The sequence below is a fragment of the Muscardinus avellanarius genome (genome assembly GCF_963383645.1).
Source record: "Muscardinus avellanarius genome assembly, chromosome: 10".
In the NCBI taxonomy this organism is placed as follows: Eukaryota; Metazoa; Chordata; class Mammalia; order Rodentia; family Gliridae; genus Muscardinus; species Muscardinus avellanarius.
The window spans coordinates 29,761,396-29,787,945 of record NC_137796.1 but is presented as its reverse complement, the minus strand read 5'-3'; the positions used below and the strand labels follow the sequence as shown (position 1 = coordinate 29,787,945).

At 45.7% G+C, this 26,550-nt stretch overlaps 1 protein-coding gene across 1 annotated transcript in view; it reads right to left on the bottom strand.

Moving 5' to 3' along the window:
• The window catches only part of CES5A (carboxylesterase 5A), a gene marked incomplete at both ends in the record, with an annotated part of 62,887 nt that extends 55,799 nt beyond the window's left edge, over positions 1-7,088 (bottom strand). Inside the window, 2 exons of the mRNA XM_080703526.1 lie at positions 5,643-5,835; positions 6,954-7,088. Coding sequence (XP_080559652.1) covers positions 5,643-5,835; positions 6,954-7,088 — 328 coding nt within the window. The remainder of the gene's footprint in view (positions 1-5,642; positions 5,836-6,953) is intronic.
• Positions 7,089-26,550: the final 19,462 nt, after the last annotated feature.

Genomic DNA, 26,550 nt, shown 5'->3' with positions numbered 1-26,550 from the left:
TTGGTTAGGAAAGTCTGGAGTGATTCTAATTGGTTTGTCTCTGAACGTGACTTGGCCTTTTGTTTTTGTTGCCTTTAAGATTCTCTGCTTGGCTTCCACATTGGTCATTTTGACAATTATGTGGTGTGGAGAACCTTTTCTCTGATCCTGTCTAAAGGGAGTTCTATAAGTTTCCTGGACCTATGTATTGACCTCTTGCTCTATGGAAAATTTTCTGCTATTATTTCTTTGAAGACATTATTGATCCCTTTAGTTTCACCTTCTTTTTCCTCCTCTATTCTGATTATTCTTAGGTTAGCTCTCTTAAAATGGGCCCATATTTTTTCAATGTCAGATTCCTGCTGGCTGCCTGAATTTTTTTCTAAGTTATAAATTATGCGTTCATTTTTGGAGTGATCATCTTCTAGGAACAAGATTCTATTCTCCATGTGGTCTAATCGATTGTTTATAGTTTGTATTGAGGCATTTACTTCAATGATTGCATCCTTTATTTCTTTTAGACTCTCTCTAAATTCTTTTTGAAGGTCCTGTATTATTTCCACAGTTATAGTCCTGATTTTATCATCTGGAGAGCTCTGAATTTCTCTGTTATCAGGTTCTGATATTATGGGGTTGTGGCCATTCATTGCTCTATTGTTGTTCCTCTTTCCCATGATTTCAGAAGTTTGTGCCTTCTCTGGGTTCTTCCCTGGGTCACCATGACTTCACTTAGGGTGCTCTGGATCTCGAGTTTGTGGTAATCTCAGCTACCACTACTCCTTTACTAAGTTGTATTGCAAAGACTCAGACCCAGAGAGTTAATCGAGGCTGCGAGAGACTGTGTGGGTGCTGGACTGGGTGTTTTCCCATGGGGAGATGCTGGGACTAGGGTGTGGTATCTCTGCCATCGCTACTCCTTCACTGGGTTGTACTGCAAAATCTCAGACCCAGGGAGATTATCAAAGCTGCACAAGTCTCTGGGAGTGCAGTGCTGGGATTTCTCCTCTAGGGGCCGCAGTTTCACTTACAGCTATTGTGTGCACTGATCTGGAGGTGTTGAGGGCATGGTGAACTCACCACCACTGCTGGCAATATGGCGCTGCTGTCATGCTCTCGGCCGTGAGGCTGGCGTATTTATTTTCTGGTTTTGAGCTCCGTTCTGAGTCCCTGGAAGATGTGATAAGGTTGACCACTGGGAGTTTCAGACATTCTTTGCACTGAAAGAACTGCTAAATTATACCTGAGTGATCCGCAGCTGCTCACTTCAGCTCCTTGCTTACCTTTCCTCTCTGGAGCCTGGTGTTGTGAGGCAAGATGGTGCTGGCACAGCTCCGCCACCACATTGCGGGCTGGTTTCTTTCCTGGTCTCTGGTTGTTCTTCTGGTCTTCTTTTTCTCTGTCCCTTGTGTTTACATTTTTTATTTCTCTGCTGATAGTGTTTTCTGGCTATAAAAAGCACTGATTTTATGGCAATAGAAATCGATTGCTAGCAGGACTCGTAATTGCTGCTTTTCTCAGTCGCCATCTTCCCAGAAGTCTTAGTTTTGAAACAGGATCTTCCTAGGTTGCTGAGAATCTTTCTACTTGCTGAGGCTATCTTAAAACCTGCAATTCTCCAGTCTCAGCCTCCCAAGTACTGGGGTTACAGGCATGTGCCATCACTCCCAGCCACAAATGTCAACATATTAGCCATTGTTGTAGTTCCTTGTCAAAGTAGGTCCTGAGCTGGGCATGGATGTACACGCTTGTATTCCCAGACACAATCTTTAAATATATTTTCTATCCATGGTTGGTTGGATCCATGAATATGGATATGTATAACTGACTGAATAACAATCCTAAGTCTGTATGTATTTAACAATTTAACCTCAAGATGTATGAAGCAAAACTTTAACTAAAAGTAGAAATAAGCCAGGCATGGTGGTGCAAGCTTGTAATCCCAGCATCCAGGAGGCTGAGACAGGAGGATTGCGGTTTACAAACAGCCTCAGCTACTTAGTGAGGCCCTTTGCAACTCAGTGAAACCCTGTTTCAAAAATAAAGAACAAAAAATTAGGGCTGGGATGTAGTTCGGAGGTAGAATGTCCCTGGTTTCCATCTCCAGTACTGCAAAAAATAAAAAGTAGAAATAGAAAACATAATCATAGATAGAAGTGCTAACACAACTCCCTCTTTACAAATGATTAAATAAGCAGAAAAAATAATAAAGATACAAATTTGAACGGCATTAATCAATTTGATCTAATTGACATAGATCATTATGTTAGTGTAAGTAAAACATTTAATACACTTTGTGATGAACTCTAAGACAAGTTTTAAATAACTTCAAAATCTTAAAATTATCTGTATTATATTTTCTAACCACAACATAGAAATCAATAACAAAAACTAACTAGAAAATTCCAAATCCTTGAAAATTAAGCAACACATTTCTAAATTATGGAGAAGGAAAGGTAGGAATCACAAGGAAAATTTTATAATGGAGTTCAAAGCTTGTGGACTTTACAATGATGAAGTGAGTTGATTTCATCTGTAGAAGTAGGTGAGTCTATTGTTGGCACGCTGAGGTGTGTTCTTTGGAATGAGTTTATCCTGATTGGCTGATTTTTAGAAACAAGGAGCTAATAATGACTTGTCGATTTGCAAAATCATATTCATTGAAGCAAGTTATCATTGATTTGTTGAACAAGTTTACAAGCCAGTTCTGGTGGTTACTTGTTACCATGGTTACCAAATAATCAGTCTATTACTGAGTTTATGAAAACATTTTCAATGTCAATATAAAAACTATCCATTTTTTTCTATTAACAAAAACTCAGAAACAACATTTTAAAATGCTAAATATAATAGCATCAGAAACATCAAATACTTGGGAAAATATTAAGTGGAACATTTAAAACACTCAGGTTTTAACTATATCAACCAAAAGTAACAAAGATTTAAATAATAGATAAACCATGTTCATGAATTCAAGAATTGAACATATTATTAATATGTGAATTCTCTAAAATTGAACTGTAGGCTAAATTTGATTCAAATAAAACTCCAGCAGACATGTTTGGTTATATTTTTGTTAAAAATTAAAAACAAATTCTAGCCAGGCATGGTGGCACATGCCTATAATCCCAGTACTTTGGAGGCTGAGACAGGAGGATAAAATAGAGCTGGGCATATAGCCTGAAGGTAGAATGCCTCCAGGTTCAATCCCCTATACCACACACAGACAAAGAAATAAAGAAATATAATTTTAAATCTATTTATATGGAAAACCAAAAGACATTGGAAGATGTTGGAGGACTTACATTATCAGATATCAATGCTTAGTATAAATGTACCTTAACTCCTACTTCATCACACACCAAAATTAGTTTAAGATGAATCAGAGACAAAACTGTGAAAATTAAACTACAAATCTTCTAGAATAAACATAGGAGGATAGTTCCATAACACTAGAACAGGAAAAGGTCTCTGAGGCAGAATATAAAACTATCAATCAGAAATGGAAAAAAATCATAACTCATAAAACTTAAAAACTGCTCACCAAGAAAACCATTAGAAAGTGAAATAAAAAACACTAAGAGAAAACTTTTATGATGCACATATTTAACAAAAGAGTCATATCTGGAGTACTTCAGAACCTCCATATCTTAATAATAAAAAGACAATCCACTCTTTTTTTTTTTGTGGTACTGAGGTTCCTGGAAGCCCTTCTACCTCTGGGCTACACTCCCAGACCTATTTTATATTTTTGAAACAGGGTCTCTTATGTCAGCGCAGCTGGCTTCGAACCTGCGTGATCTTCCTGTCTCCGCCTCCCAAGCGCGGGGATTACAAGCGTGCACCACCACGCCCGGCAACAATCCATTCTTAAATGAACAAGACTTGAACAGTCACTTTTACAAAAGAAGTTATTCAAATAGCTCGTAAGAACATAAAATGGTGTCCAATATCACTCACCATTAGGGTAATGTGATTAAAACTATAGTGTGTGCCATTACACACCTACTGAAGGGCTAAAAATAGATTTTAAAAATTAACTATATAAAGTATTGGCAATGAAACAGAACATACATTGCTTGTAAGAGATAAAATGGTAAGAATAACTTTGTAGAACTGCTTAGCAGTTTCTAGTAAAATTGAACATTTATCTACTTACCTTATGACTGAACAATTCCTTGATGGATAAATAAACAAGAGAAATATATATATATATACACAAGAAGACTTGTACAGGAATGTTCATAGCTGCTTTATTGCTAATAGTCACAAACTGGAAACTCACCAATGATTAACAGGATAATGTATAAATAAACCATGGTACATTCATATAATTGAATAATAGTCAGCCATCAACGGAGCATGGTGGCACAAGCCCGTAATCCTCATACTTAAGAGGCTAAAAAGGAGGATCACAGGTTCAAGACCAGCCTTAGTAATTTAGTGAAAATCTCAGCAACTTAGTGGGATCCTGTTTTAAAATTAAAAATTAAAAAAGAGCTAGAGGTGCAGTTCATTAGGTAGACTGCCTCTGAGCTCAATTCCCAATACCAATGAAGAAAGGAAATAAAGGAAGCCATTAACAAACTCAACAATATGGATAAATCTCAAGGTTTTTTTTTTTTCTTGATTGAAAGAAGCCAGATACTAACAGACAAAACTGATGTATGATAACAAAAGTCAGAGTCGTGGTTATGTCACTGGGAGTATTAAAGAGAAAAGACACAGGGAACTTTCTGCAATCACACAAGTGTTTGTGTAATGATCTGGTGATCACAGGATTCTCGGCACATGTAAAGATGCATAAAACTGAACACCTGAGTTTTGTTTATTTCACCTAAATAAATTGCATTTCAACAACTTACTGAAAGGTAAGTAAATAAGGTCCCATTTCTAAGGATTTTGCCAGGACATACACCCAGGGTGTTGGAAGTCAAGACCACTGCTTTCTTCCCTGGCTGTCAGCCAGTCACCACTGCCTGTACCCTGGTCGTCAGGCTAGATGAAATACATTGCTGACTCCCACAGATGCCCATCTGGACATGTTCCAAAAGCGAGCTATTGGATTTGGTCAGATCTTCATAGCTCATATCCAGTGGCCAAAAGCCCAGTTCAGGTCACAGCACTGAAAGCACTCTGAACCATTCCAGGAACTACACAGCTCTCCACCGGCAGTGCAGGCTCATTTCATCAGTCCAGGTGAAACTGCTCTGATTTTCAGTAAGGAAGAACTATCGGGAAGAGGCCTACCTCAGAGAACAGCTATAGTACACAGGCTGCTTATAGGCCGCACAAGGAAGCCCAGGCCACAGAGCCAGGAGCATCATAAACCAGGCTTAGTCATATCAAACTCAATCCCTCTTTTTTTTTTTTTTTTAACAGTACTGGGGATGGAACCCAGGCGCATTCTACTTCCAAGCTACACTCCCCAGCCCTATTTTCTATTCTTTATTTGGAAACAGGGTCTCACTGAGTTGCAAAGGGCCTCCCTAAGTGGCTGAGGCTGTCCTTGAACTGTGATCCTCCTGTCTCAGCCTCCCAAATGCTGGGATTGCAAGTGTGTGCCGCCACACCCGGCTTCAATCCATCTTCTACCTCCATCAACAGCCTGAGGACTCCAGGAGAGTTCCTACCATACCTGAGCCTGTGGCTCCCTCCCTACTTACTGTGCTCTTGCTCTGTTACTGTGTGGATCTGGAAGGTCACCCAAAGGCTCAGTGTTGAAGGTATGGTCCCCAGGGCCGCAGGGCCCAGATGTGGGGCTTTGAGAAGGGTCTGGATCCTGAGGGGCCCTGGCCTCATCAGTGGATCAATCACAGAGGGACCATAGTTGATGGCATTGTTGGGAGGTGATGGAAACTGTAGGAGGAAGGGCTAGTTGGGGGTCACAGTAGCTTTCTGATATCTTGGCCTGATTCCCAGCTCTGGGTCTCCAGGGAACTGCTAAGTGCCTGCCTGAAGCCCAAGCCCAGAGCATATAAGGCCAGAGAACCTCACTCTGCTATTCTCAGTGTGAAACAAGCATTCTTCCTCCCATGGGGGGAGCCAGGAGGAGCCCAGGACTTGGAGAGTGATCTGGCCACTAGTCTTACTACAAGGCCAAGACACCTAGAGGAGGAAGAAAGCTGAGGGATGGTGTTTCTTGGAGGAGGGAATGGAATGGTCCTTTGAAGCCTCATCACCAACTCTCATAGGCTTTGTCCTTGAAGGCATGTGTCCCTGGAAGGCACGCGGGAGCCTCAGTTATGGCAGGAGAGGTCGGGGCTTTCTTAGAAGACTGTCTGACCAGGGAGCTGGGGTTATGATGGTACCAACACCAGCATGGTCACAGGCATGACCATCCTCAGACCACTTTCCAAGAGGCCAGAGTGTAGGGGGCCAGAGCTCACCTAAGCTATTCTGCCTGGCTGCCCTGTAAAGGAGGTCTTGGTGTCTACATTTTGTAGATGAGGAAGCAAAGGTTTGGTCGAGTCTCACAGCCCATGTGGCAGCACTGAAGGGAGGCAGAGATGGAGGTTCTGAGGAGAGTCCTGCAGGCCCTGTACTACAGGACTCAGCATACATTCAACTATCCCTTGGCTTGGTTTACTGCCATACCCCAAACCTTTCCAGAGACTCTGCTGCTCAAGCACCTGCACTAGCTCCCAACGGCAGCACCCTGAAGTGTTAGAGTGGTCGATTTCCTTGCCTGTCAAGGAAGAGGTAGGGAGGGGCATCTGGGTTTAGCGGCACAAAACAAACAGGTCTCTTTCCGAGAAAATACAGGATTCAAGAGCTCCACATTGCTTTATAATGAAAACCTAATTGTTTCATGATGGAAGGCTTCCTGGAGGAGGCTTCCAAGTCAGAATGGCTAGAAAAGGCACGTCCTTCTGAGCTGGGACCTGTGAATGCTGAGGAAGCTGCTGGGTTCCCTTAGAGTCCCCAGTTAAAATCCCACCTGGGAAGAGGATTCTGGGTCCATGTGCAAATCCCACCTGAGAAGAGGATTCTGGGTCCATGTGCAAATCCCACCTGGGAAGAGGATTCTGGGTCCATGTGCAAATCCCACCTGGGAAGAGGATTTTGGGTCCATGTGCAAATCCCACCTGGGAAGAGGATTCTGGGTCCATGTGCAAATCCCACCTGGGAAGAGGATTCTGGGTCCATGTGCAAGCTTTGAGCTGAGAGAACCCAGGACTCTGAGTCTATCAGGTTTCACACTCTGCCTCCCTCAACACTGGTTTGTCAAAGGAGCATTGGGGATGACGGAGGGGGAGCCTCAGTAACACTCCCTCCATCTCCCTGAGTCTTACTCTTAACGATTTATTTAGGTTAAAGCAATGGCTCTCCACAGAGGCAATTCTGCTTCCCAGGGACATTTGACAATATCTAAAGGTATTTGGTGCCACCGGTAGGGACATCTATTGGGTAGAGGCCAGGTACACTGCTAATCATAGTACAGTGCAGCCTCCCACCAAAAGGTCCAGAGTGTTAAGGCTGAGAAATCCTGGGCTAAATACTACCTATTTTTTCCTACTAAATAATTTCACTATATTTTTTAATAATAGCTTTCAATTGAAGAGATGACTCCAATTTTTAAAAAAATTCAAACCATTAATCAAACCCAAACCCCTCCTTACACAAAGGGCAGCAATGTGGCCCAGAGAAGACAAATGTCCTAAGGCCACACAGCAGGGAGTGCGAATCCAGACTCAGATGCAGGCCCCTTCATCCCTATTCACCCTCCCTGTCAGGACAGAAGCCCGAGCTCCATCCCAGGCCGCTCTGCAGTCACAGGGAATGGCCCCTTCCCTACTTGCTGCTGAAATGCCCGCCCCAGGAGAAGTTTGAGAGAGAGTTGTTTCTCATCAAAAACTTGGGATGACATTCATCCAGAACTCAAAAGAAAATCTGTTTGCTCATAAAGGAAAAAAAAAGTGTGTGGCGGGGGAGGGACAAAAGAACCTTATCCCCAAACAGCTAGGCAAAGTGAGGCCAGCTGCAGAGAATTAGACAAGATTAATACCCTCGCACATTGATCCAGAGGGAGAAGGCGCAGAAGAAGCGCGTCGGGAATGGCAAGGCTTTCCTCTAGAGTAACACTAGCTGTGCCTGGGGGGACGGGAGCCATTCACTCTGCAAGTAGGAGCCCAGTGCTTCCCCTGGAACAGCCCGTACAAGGGCCTGCCACAAAGGAGGGGAAATTGTCTTCCAGGAGAAATGAAATTGGTGACACCATGCCTCTTCCGGGTGCCTGAGAACCCACAGCCCACTGCAAAGTCGGCTTGCTAGATCTGGGAAGGACCTGGGTGGTTGTCCCTAGGAAATGAAGCAAACAAGCTGGGCAGACAGGGTGAGGAGCAAGAGGCAAGCTTGCTCATACTCTGCAGTCCAACCAGGAGATGTCCAGCAGCTAACCTGCCAACCTCTAAGCTCGCACACACTCGTTTTAGTGCTAGGACACTAAAATCCCACAAACCAGTGTCTGACCAAGTGTTCAAATGCTTTTCCAAAAAAAAGTGAATTTGGGAAGTGTTCGTCTAGTCCTACATCCTCATTGTTGATTAGGAAGTTGAGGCACAAAGAGGGAAAGGGTTTGCCTGAGTCAAGGGACAGCCGCCCACCTCTTCCGAAGCCAGACTGGGGTCCTTCCAGTAAGAAAGGGAAATAAAGCCAGCATGCAAATAATTTATGAGTATACTATTAAAAGTTAGTTTGTTCTGTGTTTTTTTTTTAAGCTTCACTATAAAGTTAAAATAAACCCCCACAAACACAATATACAGAAAAATGTCCAACCATACAGTTTGGGAAGCAGATGCCCCATCCTCAGATTCATTTACAAAATGCATCTGAGCCTGAGCTCTCACACCTCTCTGGATTTCATAGGTACAAAGGTGCCACTTATTTTCTGGTGCACCTGGTGCCTGCAGTCCTGGGGGCTAGAGGACCATTTGCCAAGACCTGAGACCCTCAGCTTCCCTCTGGTGGTTTCCATGGCAAACACACCTTCCATGTCCCATAGAGGATTTAGGCTAATCCAAGAATTCTTGCAAATGTTTTTACTTTTTTACCCTAATAAAATTGTTCCTCTTTTTCTCTTATGTCTCAATGGTTTTTATTATTATCCTCTTATATATCAATGGATTTTATTTCAATTTTGAGACAATTAGATTCCAAGTGTTTTGGGGTTGTAGGTATGTCTGTCAGTACATGGCAGCCAGCCACAGCAAAAATTCATCTTTGTTCCTTTCAACAGCAATGATAGAAGAGCTGTAATGAGGAATAGCAGATCACCCTCAAATAAACCCTTCCCCTTTGATCCGAGCCCCGTCGACAGTGTGTTTGGGTGCTGAGCACAGCTTTGATCCTCAGCCTGCCACAAGCCACTGCAGATTTTTCAAGCTCTCTGTTCCATTTAGAAGGAAGCAGGAACTTCATTACCTGGCAAACCCAGGCAGCAATTTTTTAAAAAGTGAATCTCCTCTCTAATGATGGCTGTACATTTTGGGAGGCTGTGATCGGTGGGACATGGGATGAACAGTAGAAATGTTCTTACTTGATGCTTTCTGTCCAGTTTAGTCCAGTCCCAAAGATGGGTGTCCCAACCCTCAGACAGGAGGAGATGGCATTTGTCTTTCCTGTGTGCCACCACTTCCTACCCATCAGGACTATTTCAGTCAGCATTTACACTACTACAACCCAAAACACCTGACGACCACAACCTAGAGGGAGGAAGATTTATAGCTCAGAGTTCTAGAAGTTTCTGAGGTTTCAGTACATGTTAGGCCAGGTCAGGGCATGGCAACAGGAAGGGGAGAGGGGGGGGGAGGAGGAAGAAGAAGAAGAAGAAGAAGAAGAAGAAGAAGAAGAAGAAGAAGAAGAAGAAGAAGAAGAGGAGGAGGAGGAGGAGGAGGAGGAGGAGGAGGAGGAGGAGGAGGAGGAGGAGGAAGAGGAGGAGGAGGAAGAGGAGGAGGAATAAGAAGAAGAGGAGGAGGAATAAGAAGAAGAGGAGGAGGAAGAGGAGGAAGAGGAGGAGGAGGAGGAAGAGGAGGAGGAGGAGGAAGAGGAGGAGGGGGAAGAGGAGGAGGAATAAGAAGAAGAGGAGGAGGAAGAGGAGGAAGAGGAGGAGGAGGAGGAAGAGGAGGAGGAGGAGGAAGAGGAGGAGGGGGAAGAGGAGGAGGAGGAGGAGGAGGAAGAAGAGGAGGAGGAGGAAGAGGAGGAGGAGGAGGAAGAGGAGGAGGAGGAGGAGGAAGAGGAGGAGGAGGAAGAGGAGGAGGAGGAAGAGAAAGAGAAAGAGAGAAAGGGCAGGGGGCAAGGGTCAAGGGACATATATAACTTCCAAGGCCATACCTCCAGTAACCTGCCTCCTTCAGCCACACTATACCTGCCCACATTACCACCTGATAAATCCACTAAGCCATCAATAGATTTATCTACTGATCAGATTAGAACCCTCATGATTCATTTATTTTACCATGAAGTGATTTAGTGCAAAGAGATCTAAGTTCCAATCCTGTTTCTGTTATTATGGGTAATTTTGAGTTGAGAGACATAGACAAGTTACTTTAGTTTTCAGATTACTCATTCATATAAGTGGGGCTAAATTTTTTTCTTCAACAATTGGGAGACAACAGTCCACTTTCTTGTAAGCTCTCAGGGTCTAAGGAGTAAGAAATGCAAGAGAAAGAGAAGGGAGAAGCACAGCCGAGCATGATCATCAGGTCAATTTCACAGCAGTCTTACTCTTCGAGCATTTTGAGATCTTACTGAGGTCTTCCCAGCTCTGACCTCCTAATAAACCTTTTACATCAGAAATTGCATGCACTAGAGAATTAAATTATTAAAAGCAGAGCATTCATAGGTCCATCAAAAAAATTGTCTAGCTGAGATAAATGTAAAATATGATGACAGCTCTTTCCCATGATATAGGACCCTGTGTTGCAAGTGAGAAAGTAAACATTTACAAGTGAATGAGAAACAAGTCAAGAAGTTATTACAATCATGAACTAACAGGCACCAAATAACAGAGCTTCAAAAGATTGAAAGCAACCCCTGTAAGAGAAATTGAAAAATCTATACTCAGAGTAAAATTATCTGATAAACATAACACCTGTTAAACAGGGAACTTGGGCTGTACTTGGACTCCCCAGTGAGACACGTATCTCTAAGAACAAAGCATATAAAAAGAAAATTAGGAGAAGAGGACTGGGGGATTTTTTCCTCTAGAGATGAAGGATGACTTGGTCATGAAAGAAGTCAGGCCAAGCACTGTGGTTTTGTCAGATTTGAGCCAAAACCCAAGACAGCTATGGAATGTGATTCATTTCGGTGTATAATTTATTATTATTTGCTGTGTATCTCATTTTTCTTTTTCTTTTTTTGGTGGTACTGGGGTTCCTGGAAGCCCTTCTACCTCCGGGCTACACTCCCAGACCTATATTATACTTTTTATTTGGAAACAGGGTATCTTAAGCCAGCGCGGCTGACTTCGAACCTGCTCGATCCTCCAGTCTCCGCATCCCAAGCACGGGGATTACAAGCATGCGCCACCACGCTCGGCCAGTGTATCTCATTTTTCTGAACCCATCAGAAAGGGGCACCAGGATGAAGAGAGAATGGTAGAGGCAGCTGATGCATGATGCCAGAGAGAAAATAAAATTTATGAGCTGCATAGGAAGCCTGAGATGGCCAAGAGAAAGCAGATGACATTGCACCGATTATAGATTCACCATAGATTCACCATGAGATTCTGCCTCGCCGAGGTGAAATAACTACTGTTTTCTGAGTGGCTGCGTAGCCGCTGTGTGAGTGCATATATACGATGTCTCTCTTAATCTTCAAATAGAATATTTTAAGTCAAAATTTTTATATCATTCCCATTATACAGAAAAGAAAACTGAGAGTTCAGAAAAGTTTAGTGGCTTGACTATGGTCACACAGCGAAGAGCAGCAGAACTGGGGTTGAACCAGATTTATCTGACTTTCTATACTACACTCTTTCTTGGCTATTGAGATAAAAAAAAAAATACCTGGCACAGATTAAGGAAAACAAATTCCTTCATTCTTCAAGTCTCAGATCAGGCTTCCCCTTGCCCCAGGCAGAGGTCAACACCCTGTGTTTCAACTCCATGCCTCACATACATCATTCTAGAAGGTGCTGCACAACACCGCAGTGGCACCTTGTCTTGTTCTTCCCTGGATCTTCATGCTCTGTCTCTCCCAAAGAGGGTATCAGAATATTTTAAATTGAATTGAGCAGGCTGACAAAGATAATCCAAAATCTGTCACACCAGCCTCTATCCATGCAAACAGAGGCACCAGGTCACTTGAGCTTCCAGTCTCATAAATATTCTTTACAAACAGGTTTCCAACTGTGCTGGGGGCCCAGGCAAAGTGCTCTTCTCCACAAAACTTCCTACAGCAGCAGAGTCCTGCCTTCAGTGTGCATGATGCTCCCCAAGCCCATATTCAGGCCTCCAGCACACAGGTGACTACCCCTGCAGACTCACCACGGATGGTCCCCAAGGTGGTGTTATGAAGAAGAGGAGTTTCATGATTGAAGACTCTCGATGCTTATCCTTCTTTTTTTCCCTAGGAAACCCTAGCACCACACAGAGGATCTATAAATCTGATGTTAAGCATGATTCTTCCTCACATTCTTAGAACAAGTCCCAATTTCTCCAGCAAAGCTTTTCTATACTGGCTGCTCTGTGAACTAGAATGTCGAGATAAGATTGGGATTTAGCATCTAGCTGCTGATGCAAAGCCCTCATGGTTACAGAACCATACGCCTGACAGAGAACAAAGAACCCAATGATTAACTGATGAAGGGGAGGGAAGAGAGGTTTTTATTTATTAATCACCTGTGAACTCTTTTGACACTCTAAACATGCTATCTCATTTAATCCTGAAAACAGCACTTCCAGAAGTCTACTGTCCTCACATTACCTGGGAGAACATCAAAACTAAAAGAAATAAAGGCCTGTGTCTGAGTCGACAGGGGGAGAAAGCAACAGACAGGACTTGAATTCAGGTTCACCTCTTTCCAGGACCTGCAGTCTCTGACTCTACAGGTAGTACTTTCTACAGACTCCGTTATGATGGTGAGTGCTGGTGTCTCTCCAGGTAGCACACACTGCCTGGTCACCAAGACTTGGGCTTTAACAAGACAGCATCTTCCTGAGAGCATCCTTGTTTCCCAGTGAGAGCATTTGAGGAGAGGGATGCTGATTGATGCGGGTTGTAATAATACTCATTTGTCTGTAATTACTCCTTGAATTCCAGCCAAAATGGGCCACACTGAGCTGCAGCTGTACAAGATGTCTGGATTCTCCCACACAGCACAGAATCGGGAACAGGATGGTCAGCAAGAGAGCCGAGCGGGGGCAGAAAGATGTCTCCATTCAATGAATATTTATTGCATCCTTGCTCCGCACCAGATCCTAGAGGGAGGGAGAAAAAAGACTTGCAGTTGAAAGTATAGTTCCTTTATGTCAATTAAGTGTCTCTTTGAAAAGTGTAAAAATAGGAAAAGAGTGGTTCTTTTTTTTTCTTCTTCTTCTTTTATTTTAGGCTGGCAGTGTGATGGAATGGGTACCATGACAAAGGTGTGCTGGGGTAGCCCAGTGAAAGCTGCTCCCCAGGGGAGCCAGGGGAACCTCCAGAAGCAGTCTTTCGAGGAGGCCTTGCAAGCCTGGTTTTACATGGCTGGGAGACCGAGTGGCAGTCCAGGAAGGGAATGTAGCCTGCATAAAGGGTGAGAGCTTGAGCAAGCATGGTATGCTTGAGGCTGAGAAACAAGCTCCAGGCCAGAATATCCACTGTGGTACAATGCCACGTGCTGGTCGAGAGACCTCAGGCAAATTCATTTGCCTGTGCCTTCATTTCCTCGGCAATGAAATGGGAGGGGGGGGGTTGAACAATTGTCCTTGCCCATAGGGTAAGATTAAATGCTTACATGTTTAATGTTTTGAAGAGATTAAAGATTAAATGCTTACATGTTTAATGCTTTGAAGAGATTCTGATAGATATAGGTGCTCAATAAAAGCACATTAGAGGAGGCGTGGTGCTTAGGCCTGTAATCTCAGTATTTAGGAGGCAGAGACAAGAGGATCACAGGTTTGAGGGCAGTCTCAGCAACTTAGAGAGCCCCTCAGCAACTTAGACCCAATTTCAAAACAAAAAAAAATAAAATAGGACTGGGGCCTAGATCAGAGGTAGAATGTCTCTGGTTTCAAATCCCCCTCGCAATAAAAAATAAATAAAAAATAAAAGTTTGTTCCTGAGTGACTTACACCACAGGAAACTCCCCATCTTCCTCCTTCTGCCCCACCCACTGGGTCCCACCATCTCCCATCTCCCATCTCCCACTCCCAACACTTAGAAAATGGAGATGGAGAGTCCACGGCCCCCTGAAGCCCTCCTAGGCAATCAGAGAGGGGTTGGAACTTACTGGCCTCCTATCTTGGACTTAGCATTGGGTAACTGTCTCCTCCTTTCTCTGCTCTGATTGGCTCTTTTTCAGTTTGCCCCTCCCAGCCCCACCCACTCACCCTCAGAATGAACCTAACTGTGCAGCTTTGCCCAGCTCTCCAACAGCTGGGCCCTCTGCGTTCTCCACAGCCCCCTGGCACACCGGTACCACCTGTTCCTGCCCCTCCTCCCAGCCCGCCTGGTTCCACCTGTCATCAGCTCACTGGAGATTTCTTCTTCCATTGTATCCTCTCTAACCACTGTAATGCTCACTGATCTCTCCCCTCTGTATGTTTGGGGCAAGCCCCTGACTCCCAGTTGAGTCCATCTTTTTTGTATTTTGTGTTGGCCATAGCACTCTGAATTGTAGGATTCATGCCACAAGTAGATGGGGTGGGTCCTGGGACTTCTCCACTGGCCTCAGTCACTCAGCACTGTCTCCAGAGGCGCACCCCATTTATCTCAGAAGCTCAAGGATACACCTTTCCTCTGCCTTCTCTCCATTCCAGACATACATTTTCCAAAGAGAGCAAAAGAGGCTGCCCATATTTTCCCAGAGAGAATGAAACACAAAGATAATCTATTAAAAACAAAACCAATGTTCCACATCTGTAGACGTGCAGAGTGGAGAGAAATGGGGAGACTTGACAACGAGCCAGCGGAAGACATGTTTCTTTGGCCTGGGTTTGGGTCAAGGCCTCTGAGAGACGCGGTTCTCCACCCTCCCTCCAAGCCGGGATGACTGGGGGCCAGGGAGGCTGGGTGAACACCTTATCCTTTTCTACTGCCCTCAATCTGCTGGGGGTGGGGAGGGTTGTGAAGGGCTCTGTTCTTCTCTATACCCTCTTTCCCGTGGAAAGAAAATAAGAATGAACGTGTATTTACTAATTTCAACCCATTATTTCAATTCACCAGCACAACTTACCTGTATCTGGAAGTTAAATCAAACCTAACCAGGTATGGTGGCACCTGTCTGTAATCCCAGTACTAGGGAGGTTGAGTCAGAAGGATTGTAGGTTCAAGCCAGCCTCAGCAATTTAGCAAGGCCTCCAACAACTTAGTGAGACCCTATTTTAAAATAAGAAATAAAATAGGACTAGGGGCATAGCTCAGAGGTAAAGTGCCCCTGCATTCAGTCCCTAGTACCACAAAAGTAAATTTTTAAAGATCACAACAAAAATGAAGCAGAAATGGCTGTAGACATCAAGAAAATAGGTAGATTATTGAGATCAAACACAGAAAGGTAGCAGAGAGGAGCTGCAGGCATCTCAAAGTAAGAGAAAGGTATGGGTTAAGGATATACCATACCCGGAGACAGAGTGACCTGATTTTATCATCTCTGGAGTTCTGCAATGGCCATGAGCTGCCAGACATAAGTAAAAGGGCCCATGTGGCGGGGGGAACAGTGACCGACAGGTGTCTCCACCTCTCTCTGTTGACTGCCACCTGGGTATGTCAGAGAATCTGGGTTCTGTTACCTCCTCCACTAGACTTGAGCAAGTCGATTCCCTTTTCTGAGTTCCAGGGTGCCATCCTAAAAATGAGGGACTTGGCCAGATGATCTCTGAGGGACTCTCAGTCCTGCCTTTCAAGGCAGTCTGGGTGCTCCTTATATGCTAAGATTCTTGGACATATCGCCTGAACAAATGACCAGCCTGAGCATCCAGGCTGCCCGTCCACTGCACCACCCTCACCTCTGTTCCCTGGCTGCTGAGCAGGCCCCCACCCTGGTGAATGGTGAGTCCTGACATGCCACTTGGACATTATTAGCATCAGGTGTGTGACAAGGGGAACCTGCCACTCTCTCCCTTCTTAGAACAAAGGAACAATGGCGATGTGCTTTGTGACTCCTTCCTCCAGGTTTTCTCAGCTCAAAGGAGTCCTCCAGCACCTCCTAAAAGCATAACAATTCAGCCCAACCCTCCAGCCCAATCTAAATGCATGACAGATGAATCCAGCATCCATTGGATTCACACCACCCTGCAATCACACAAGCCCAGGTCCTGGCTTCCCCTGCACCTGACACAGGGAGCCATTCCATGGCTCAGCAATGACACACACACACACACACACACACACACACACACTCCCCCAAGTCCTCTCCAGCAGATAAAGCCCAACATCAGTCCATCTCCTCCAGGAAGCCTTTTCTGATGGCAGGGCCACTTATTCATCCCTGGCAATCAGCAAGTGCCACAAACTCCCTGATTCCCAGAAACACCATTACCACCATTCAGTTGCATTCTGTTGAGCCACTTCTGTTCTCTAGGTCTCCCCAACTATGATGTAACCTCCGTTAAGTATCACATGGAATCCAGGAACCCAATGGAATTCAGTAGAATAGAAACCTCCCCTATGCATAGCATTTGGAAGTTAAATTAGGGGGAAAGTTAAGTCATAGAGAATCCTCAATAGGCAGTGGCTTGAAGAACACAGAAGTTGATTTCTTCTTCTGAAAAACCAGGGCGGATGCTGCGGCGCAGTGTGGACATGTCCTTGGAGCCCCTTGCCATTTGGTAACCAACAGCCTGACTTCTGATGGTCAGCACCTGTGTCTGTCAGATGACTGCCCTTGGCCTGCCAGCATTCTCTCTGCCCTCTAGCACATGGAAGCCTGGTGGTGCCTGGGGTCCTATAGGGACTGACAGGTGTCAGAGTAGAACATCTTTCCTCTCCGTGTGGCCAGCTCAGAAGCTGAGTTTCCCCTCTTTCCCAGAGCTACCTTGTGGTGGCTGGCTTGATAAGACAGCCTTTATTACCTTTACTGGATGTCTTCCCTTCCCTCTGTCACCTCCCTGCCCACCCACAGGCGCTCATGCCCTCCCAAGCAAACCACATCTGCTCAGTCACCCTCCAAACATGGGGAACTGTACTAAGACTGATACAGCCCAGGTTCCTGCCATCCTGCTCTGCCACTCCCACCCTACCCTTATTCAGTTCTGCTCTGTTTGGTCAAAGTGGTATCCTAGGCATTGTTGTCCCCTGGCTCACAGGAAGGAAAAGACAGGGGACATCCAGGGAGGTACCTTCCTATACATGAGTGAGGTGGACAGTGCACCTGTCCCTTTGCTTCACACCCCTTTGATGAGAATCTGGCTGCAAGGGAGACTGGCTATGTTCCCAGCTTCGGGTCTGTTAATAAGGATGAGGAGAGATGATCATGGTGGAGGCACAGTCTTTGCTACCAAACTTGAATAACGCCCACCTACTTTCTGTGCTCTAAAATATGCCAAAGTAAAGACACATTTCTCCCATGGACTGCTTTACTGCATTCCCACAACACAGTGAGAGCCTTGCAACTATCCTTTACAGATAAAGAAACTGAGGCGCTGAGTCTGTCTCCCCTGTATTCACACATGAGCAGTAAGAGGCACAATCAGGATCTAATCCTAGGTCTGGTTCAGATTTTTCTAGTCTGTGGACATTATGCTTCTTATCCCTATAAATGCATCCAATCTGGCTCAATATTCTAACTTTTAAGGAGACAAAATAGGGGGCCAGAAAAGGGTGGGGACAACCCATAGAGAGGCCAGAAAGTCAGTTCTGGCCAGTGCCTCCAGGTGCTGTCGACTACCTCCAAATAGCTCCCACCCTATTTCAGACTAGGCCTGTGCATGAGGCTGGGGGAGAGAGACGTGTGTTCTCTGGGCTGATTGAGGCCAGAGCCCAGCCCCAAACCATTGAAGCATCTGAAGTTTCTAAATAGAAAAATCCACCAACGAAGAGGCTGGTGGTGGCCCAGTAGCCTTTGTTCCTTGGGCAACCACCTCTGAGCTCAGCTCCCGCCCGGGCCTTGAATTGGCTCCCAGGCCTCTCCCAGAAGAAGAAGAACGTTTATTCTCCTGAGCCCGGCTGTTGTCATGCAGGAACCAGACAGTGGAGAGCGATTGGGCCACCAGGGTCCCCAGATCCTGCGTGAAGCCATCCCCTCGCTGTCGTCAGTGTCAGTTGCTTAGCAACTGCCTTTGGCAGATGGTAGCGTTGAGAGCATGCCAATCTCTCCCACGGCTAAAAATACATTCCGACGACAACAGGTCTATTTTAAAAGATACAATGCGCTCCCAACGTCTTCCCTTGTCTGTGAGGAACTGTGCTGTACCAGGTCTCTCTGGGCTTCTGATTTCATCTGACAGGGTGGCAGGGAGCATTCGAGGGAAAACACAAAGCCAGGCACCCAGGGGGTGCTCAGCACATTGCATGGAGGGGGAGAGAGAGAGGAGGACTGGTAGCAGGCCTTCCCATTAGCCATATTTTTTAACCTATTCAAGAGTGTGGGGATAAGGAAGAAAAATCAGAGTCACAGAAGATCAGAGCTGGAAGAGATGCAATCCCATTTCATAGCTGGGAAAGCAGAGGTCCTAAAGTCTAACGTGAGAAGAATTGGCTCTCTGCCCTTGCATGGGGAGGCAGAGGCTGAGGCCCTAGGTGTAGGCCCTCAGACCCCTGGCTCACTTTGCCTTCCTATCAGCAAGTTAACTACTCAAAACCTCCCCAGCTTAGCCTCTCTGTTTAATCAACCTTCCCTGCTACAGAGAGCAGTGAGTCCATTCAGGAATACATTTAGCCATTTGTTTATTCAACAAATATTTACCAAGCACCTACTGCCCTATTGTGCCAGGCCTTGGAGATATAGCAGGGGACAAATACACACGGTCCCCACCTGCTGTTGTGTGTGGCCTCCCGGGTGAGGCAGGCATGGGCAGGCAGGCAGAAGGGTGCCCTTGCGGCAGACCTCAGAGTCAGATCCACACCCAGGCCTGCTTCCTGGCTCTGCAGCCAGGAGCCTCCACTTAATCAGGGATAAAACACAGGGGCCAGTGAAGTGTGAATGTCCAGTGAATAATAATATTTCAAAGTGTAAGTAGGTTCCAAGCACTGCATTACTTCTGGGCCTTATAAATATATAGAGATATAGATATAGATATTTCTTTTTCTTTTTCTTTTTTTTTGCTAAATCTGCTAACCCTATACTTCCTATCACTGTTCTTCAGTTTTATCCTGTATAAAATAAGGAAATAGTGTCTCCTTGCAGGGATTATTCTGTAAATTAAATGATAAGATATAGATAGATAGATAGATAGATAGATAGATAGATAGATAGATAGATAGATGTAATCTGACTAGCAGTAAATGTCATTTTCTCCCCTATCCAGGCAAGGAAGACTTACCTGGGGTTTTTCCCTAGCCAGCTACTGTCCAGCCCAAGGGAAAAGGAAAGAAGGAAAGATGGCCCAGTAGCCCAGGTCCTCCCTCTAGGACTGGCAGTAGGCAGTGAGTGTGGGGAACTCTGCTTTGCCCTAAGGCTGAGCCAGGGGATGAGAGATTCTACAGGTTGATAATGGACTTGGCAAAATAACTGAGAACCTGCCAGACTTCACTCTGAATACTGGTCAGGACCAGCATCACTGTTTACTAGGTTGCTTGTTAAAAAAAAAAAAAAACATAGGTGCCACCGGGTGTGGTGGCGCAGGATTGTAACCCCGCGCTTAGGAGGCTGAGACAGGAGGATCGCGCAGGTTAGAAGCCAGCCTCAGCTACTTAGTGAGGCTCTCAGCAACTTGGTGAGACCCTGTTTCCAAATAAAAATACAAAATATGTCTGGGAGTATAGCCCGGAGGTAGAAAGCCTCTGGGTTCCACCCCCAGTACCACCAAAAAAAAAAAAAAAAATAGGTGCCAAGCCAGGCGTGGTGGCACATGCCTATAATTCCAGTATTTGGAAGGCTGAGACAAGATTTCAGGTTCAAGGTCAGCCTTAACAACTTAATGAGGCCCTCAGCAACTCATCAAGATCCTGTTTCAAAATAAAAAATAACGTGTTAGGGGTGTAGCTCAGTGGTAGACAGATTTCAATCCCCAGTACCACATGCAAAAATGACATGTAGATGCCAGGGCTCCACCTAAGACTTCTAAATCTGAAAGTCTAGGGAAGGCTATATCCTTCAAACAAAATCCCTGGTAATTCTCTGGACTGTAAAGTTTGAGAACCAAGAACCACTGGCCTGGGGTGCTGGGAGGAATTGCTGTCCCCGGGGAGGCATGATCACAAAAGGCTGCTTTGGAATGTGAGGTCCTGGCCCGGATCCTGGAACAGAAAAAGGACATTAGTGGGAAACTGGGTGAAATCCAAAAAAACATCAGTAGTTTAGTTAATGGGATTGTACCAGTGTTAATTTCTTAGTTTTGATCATTGTTCTGTGGTTACATAAGATGTTAACATTACAGAAAGCTCAGTGAAGGGTATATGGGAACTCTCTGTACTATGATTGCTACTCTTGTGTAAATCTCAAATTATTTCTAGATAAAATGTTAAAAAAAAAAAAGGAAAAAAAAGTCTGCTTTGGCTTCAAGCCTCCCTTGGGCCTTCCCCAGTCCCATTGTGCATCAGAAGGCCCAGTCTGTGGGCTGACTACTTGAGTAGCTGACATTAATTACACAAGTTCATATAGCTGAGAGCACCCCACCCCAAACACCACACACACACACACACACACACACACACACACACACACACAACCAGGAAAGCATTGCTTCTCTTCTGTGCCATTCACACTGGGACTTAAATGTCAACCCCGATGAATTACATTTTAATCTGTCTAGGTTATCAACCTGGACACGGCCCTAATTGGATGCCAGGCACACCCTGCTGAAGAGCATGCATAATTCATCAGCTGGGAGGCAGGGGGGGACGCCTTTCATCCTGGGCCAGGGAAGGAGGGAGAGGGAAGAAAAGAGCGGGGGAGGGGGAGGAGACCGAACAAGAAGCAGAGAGTAAGGGAAAGGTGTAGGAGGCACAGGAGAGAAGAGCTTGGAGGACGGGAGAAGCTGGGGCAGAAGTGGAGACAGAGGGGAAGGGGGTTTGAGAAGAATTGGAAAAGAAAAGAGAGCAGGCGGGGCTGGAAGGGAGGGGGCAAAGGAACCCGGAAACAGTACTGGCCACTGGTTCTGCTCCAGTGTCACCTCCTCCTGGAAGTCTTCATTCACCAGAACAAACGTGGGCCCGCCTTTCCTACCTCCTACAGCATAGCGGAATGGACCTCTGTTTTGCTGTGACTACTCACAAGGTCCTAGAATATTTAATGCCTGCCTTCCCCAGGCCAGCAATCTCTCCCTCTGGAATGCATCCCACCTGATGACGGATCACGGCCCTCCAGCAGGATCGCTGCGCACAGTGTTTGCTGAATGGGCAAAGGGTAGGTTTCTAGCTCAGGCCGGACAAAGCAGCTCTTCCACTTGTGCTCCCTGGCTCTGCCAACAACCTTGCTCCGGGTGCCCGTTTCCCCAGCGCACCCTCCACTCCGCCCCAACCTCTCTGTCCCCTTCCCTGGCCTCTCTCTCATTTCCCAAGGACAAGAGCTGCACGGGAAAGTACAGTTACACTGGAACTGAAAAGGAAACTTCATATTTGGGGAGGTACAAGTCCTGCCACGTAGTCAGGCACATGATCCCCTCCCCTCTCCCTGCTTTCTTGGATCTGGAGCTCGTCGACTCCACTCAAACCACCCTGGTCATGGCTGTTAATAACCAACCCCATACGGGGCAAGTCTCTGTCTCCACCTTTTTTTATTTTTTTTGGCATTGACTCCTTACACCATGCCCTCTGCTTCCCCTCCTCCCACTCAGCCACTCAGTGTCCGGTGCTCTGTTGGATTTCTTGCCTTTGGCCACCCTTCGACTGCTGAAAGCCTGGAGGCTCACTTCTCACACACTTCCCACACCTCTGCTCTTCTCTGGCTACTCTTTCTACTTTGATTTTATCCAGTCCCACAATTCTAAATGCCATCAAATACTAAGAGTTCCCAAACAAGAATCTCCAGCCTTGAACTTTCCTTTAATCTGTAAGCACAAATACCCATGCGACTGTCTGTGCTTGTTATCAATTGCTGCATAATAAATTATTCCCAAAGTTTAGCGTTTTAAACCAATAAACATTTATTCTCTCACATCTTATGTGAGTTAGGAATCTGAAAGCCACATATCTATGTGCCTCTGGATCCAGTTCTCTCAAGAGGTTGGAGCCAAATTGCTGACTTGGGCCGTAGTATCATCTGAAGGTTGGATAATGGAAGATTTGTTTCCAAACTCACCATGTGGCTGTGGGCAGGAGTCTGTTCCTGGCGGGTCCTTGAACTCAGAGATCTCAGTTCCTCGTTGGCTATTAGCCAGAGGTCTCACTGCATCCCCTGTCATGTGAGCCTCTCAATAGTTAGGTAATAAAGAGGTATCTGGCTTGCCACAGGTCAAGGAATAAGAGAACAAGAGTACTCAATATAGATGCCGTAGCCTTGTTATAACCTAATCTCAGAAGTGACACTCTATCACCTATGGTGAGTTCTATTTGCTAGAAGTGAGTCACTGCCGGGCGTGGTGGCGCACGCTTGTAATCCCAGTACTTGGGAGGCTGAGACAGGAGGATCGTAGGTTTGCAGCCAGCCTTAGCTACTTAGTGAAGTCCTATGCAACTTAGTGAGACCCTGTTTTGAAATAAAGAATAAAAAATAGGGCTGGGGATGTAGCTCCGAAGTAAAATGTCTCTGCATTGAACCCCCAGTACCACAAAACAAAAGAACAGAAGGGAGTCACTAAATCCAGCCCACACTTAAGGGACGAGGACTGTCCCAGGTGTGAATAGCAGGATGCGGGGTCATCGGGGCCCATCTTAAGCAGGCATCTCACATGAAACATGCCTAAAACAGAGCTTCTGGTTTTTCTTGCCTCGGACTTGTTTCTCCTCAGGATCTCCCTGTCTTGGGAAGTAGGGTGGTACCACCAACTTGGATGCTTTGGAACCGCAGCTCCCAGATTCCCCCAGCTGCCTGGGTCTGGGATAGAGCTGGCCAAAATGGGAGCTTCTGCAAGACTTTGGAAAGTAGGAAGTGAAGAGGCAGTCACCATTACTGACAAATGACCATGGTCAGATCTGCTAAGAAACAGAGAGAACTACCTGAAGCTTGCCCTCTCTCTCCTCTGCTCTGTGTCCACCTCATCTTTCTCACTGCAGGTCTTGCTCATCAACAACCAGGCACATCCCACCTCCAGACTTGAGGGGGAGCTACGGGCCCAGGGAGGAAGAAGCTGCCTGCAGAGTCCAGACAAGGGCTGAGAGTCTAACTGTGGCAGCTGGACCTTCCTACCATTCCAACTACAGTGAACCCCACATTCCCTAAGAATCATGGTGCTGGCTCTTCTCTTAACTGAAAAGTCTCTTCCTACGAGAGGCCTTCCCTGAATTTACCACCCCATCTATTTCTAATCCCACCCATTCTATTAGCTTTTGAATGAGGCAATCAGCAGTCTTAACCAACCTGCATACTGCACTCTATAATTATCCTCCCAATGATAATTTTAATATCACTCATGTAGAAAAGGATGTGTTTTTTCCTACTTCTTTTTTTTTTTGGAATCAGGGATTGAACCCAGGGGCATTCTACCTCTGAGCTACACTTCCCAGCCCTTCTTCTTATTATTATTATTGTTGTTATTATTATTATTATTTTGAAACAGGATCTCATTAAGTTGATGAGGGTCTCGCTAAGTTAATGAGGCTAGCCTTGAACCTGCAGCCCTCCTGTCTCAGCCTCCCAAGTTGTGTGTGCCACTTGCATCTGGTTTATCTCTAATGTGATGGGGAAAACTCAGACACAAATGAGTGAAAGATTGTCCCAGGATCTTACAGATAGAAAGCAACTAAGCAGTAAGAGGGGGTATGAAGCCAGATCTCCTGACAGCTAGCCCCTTCTCTTCATCATTTCTCAGCACCTTCCCGTGCCTGAAGCTGGAATCGGGAGTTTTTCAACTTCTCAGTCTCAGCATCTTCATTTGGTGACCACAGGTTATCTCAGAGGTTGATTGGACCATGAATGATACTTAGTAACTTTTGTCCCTTCCTACGTTCCTGCCCCTGCAAAACTCAAAGGCAAGGCTCAGTATCTCTGCCAGGGTGGATGCCTAGAGTAGAATCAAGGACTGAGCAGAGGATCCATTTGCCTTCTCCAATCCTATGGCAGATTTCATGCTGGCAGTGCCTGCAGGAGCCCCCCCTACCCGACGCCCACCTTGCTATGGTCTCACTCAGGGTAAGATCCAACCCTCAATGACATGCCCCAAGCTGAGCACCAGGCTGAGCACCAAGCTGAGCACCAAGCCACCCGCTGGGTGGCACCTTGCTGACAGGCTGACTCACTCCCAGCATGGCAGGCCGCTCCTCCTGCATGGCCTTTGCTGGCTTTGGGTGAGTTTACCCTGTGTCCCTCAAGCCACTGTGCTGGGGTTGGGCTATATCCGGCCTTCAAGACCCAGCTGGAATTCCTCTGAGTTATTTGCAACACTTGAAGCCATTTTATAGCAAGAAACAGGTTGGTAATCTATCAAGTCAAAGGGTTACAGAGAACTAGTGTCACGTGGGTATAACTGATTAGTTTCATCTCCAGTACCTGCGAGTTGAAGCCCAAGGTCCTCACCTACTACCCAGGGCTCTGTAGGGTCTGTCTTCAGCCAGGACTCACTGCCCAAGTGCTCCGATGACTATTCATTCTCTCCTTAGAACACATGTGCCCTTTTGCCCTTTTGGCCCTCTACTCAGAGCCCTGCACCCTCCTGGGGACCTCTCCTCCCTTCTTTATCTGGTCCCTACCCTTGTTCATAAGCACACGGCTCATAGGCCAACCAGCTATGAGATGAAACAACCTTTGTGAATGATTTTCTTTTAAGATTTAGAAAAATCACTCTTTTCTCATCAATTTGCACATTCCAAAAATGTTTCTCCATCTGTTGTCTCATTCGATCTATCAAAAGTTATTAGGTGGGTTGAACACAAAGCAACCCCACCAGAGAGTTGAGGAAATAATCATAGCTGGCACATTTTGAGTTCTTCCTCTGTGCCTGACAGCGTGCCAAGCACTTTCCATGAGTAAAATACACCGAATCCTTTTAAAAGCACTGGCAATTAGCTCCTGTTATTACTCCCATTCTCCAGAAGAGAACTGAGGCTCAGAGATTTCTAAAAATAAACCTGCTCATTGTCTTTGAAATAATAAGTAGCCAAAGCCATGATCTGAACCCTGATTGCAAATTCCAGCTAACTTCTAAATCCTACTCAATCACAAAAGAAAACCTAGAGAGCTAAAGAAATCATCCTGGTCCTCAACACAAATGCTTCTAGTAGTCCATTTGATATTGCTGTAACAAAATTCGTGAGGCTGGATACTTGATAAAGAAAGAGGTTTTTATTTGGAGTTTGGAGGCTGATGTCCAAGATAGGATCACGCCAGTGATTTGGCCCCTGGTGAGGGCCCCGTGGGAATGGGATCCCAATGGATGAAGAGCATGCTAAAGCAATCACATGGTAAAACAGAAAGACAGAGAGATGCACATCCCCGATTGCCTAATCCCCTCCCACTAGGCACCATATCTCAAGGGTTCCACCATCTTAAAACCACCACAACACAGGGGAACCTTTGGGGGAACATACCCAACCCATATACAAACCATAGCACTTCCCACATTTCAATGTGCCTATTCACCACCTGGGATCTTGTTACAATGTACCAAAATGAAGACTGTGATTCTAGAACTCTGGGAAAAGGACCAGGATTTTGCATCTCTAACAAATCCCTAAGCAGTGCTAATGCTGCTGGTCCAAAGACCACAGATTGAGTAGCCAGGCTCTATACCGCAATGGCTCTGGGAGGTACCTGCCACCTTCTCTCCCAGACAGGATTCTCGTAGGTAGAGAAACTCTTATATTAGGCAGTTGAGCTTGGCCCACTCTTGCTGTTTCCAGGGAAAGAAAACAAAATTAAAATTTTGGTTTAAGACAAAAAAGTAATTTAATGACTCATGTAGTTGAGAAGTACTGGCTTTAGGCATGGCTGTGTCCAGGGAGAGTGATGCATCCAGACCTGCTCTCTCACAACTGTCCAGCTTCGCGCCCCACGTTGGCTTCATTGCCAGGCTCCACACAGCGATACAGAGATTTCTAGAAGGGTGGAGACACAGCGCGATGGTCTGGACAAACGGAAGCTCAAGCCGCTGAGCTCACCTCCAAAAGGAAGAGTCAGCTAGAGTGGTTGCTGAGTTTCCCCTAGTGTCTCCAACAAGGGGCACTCCAGGTGTACCCATC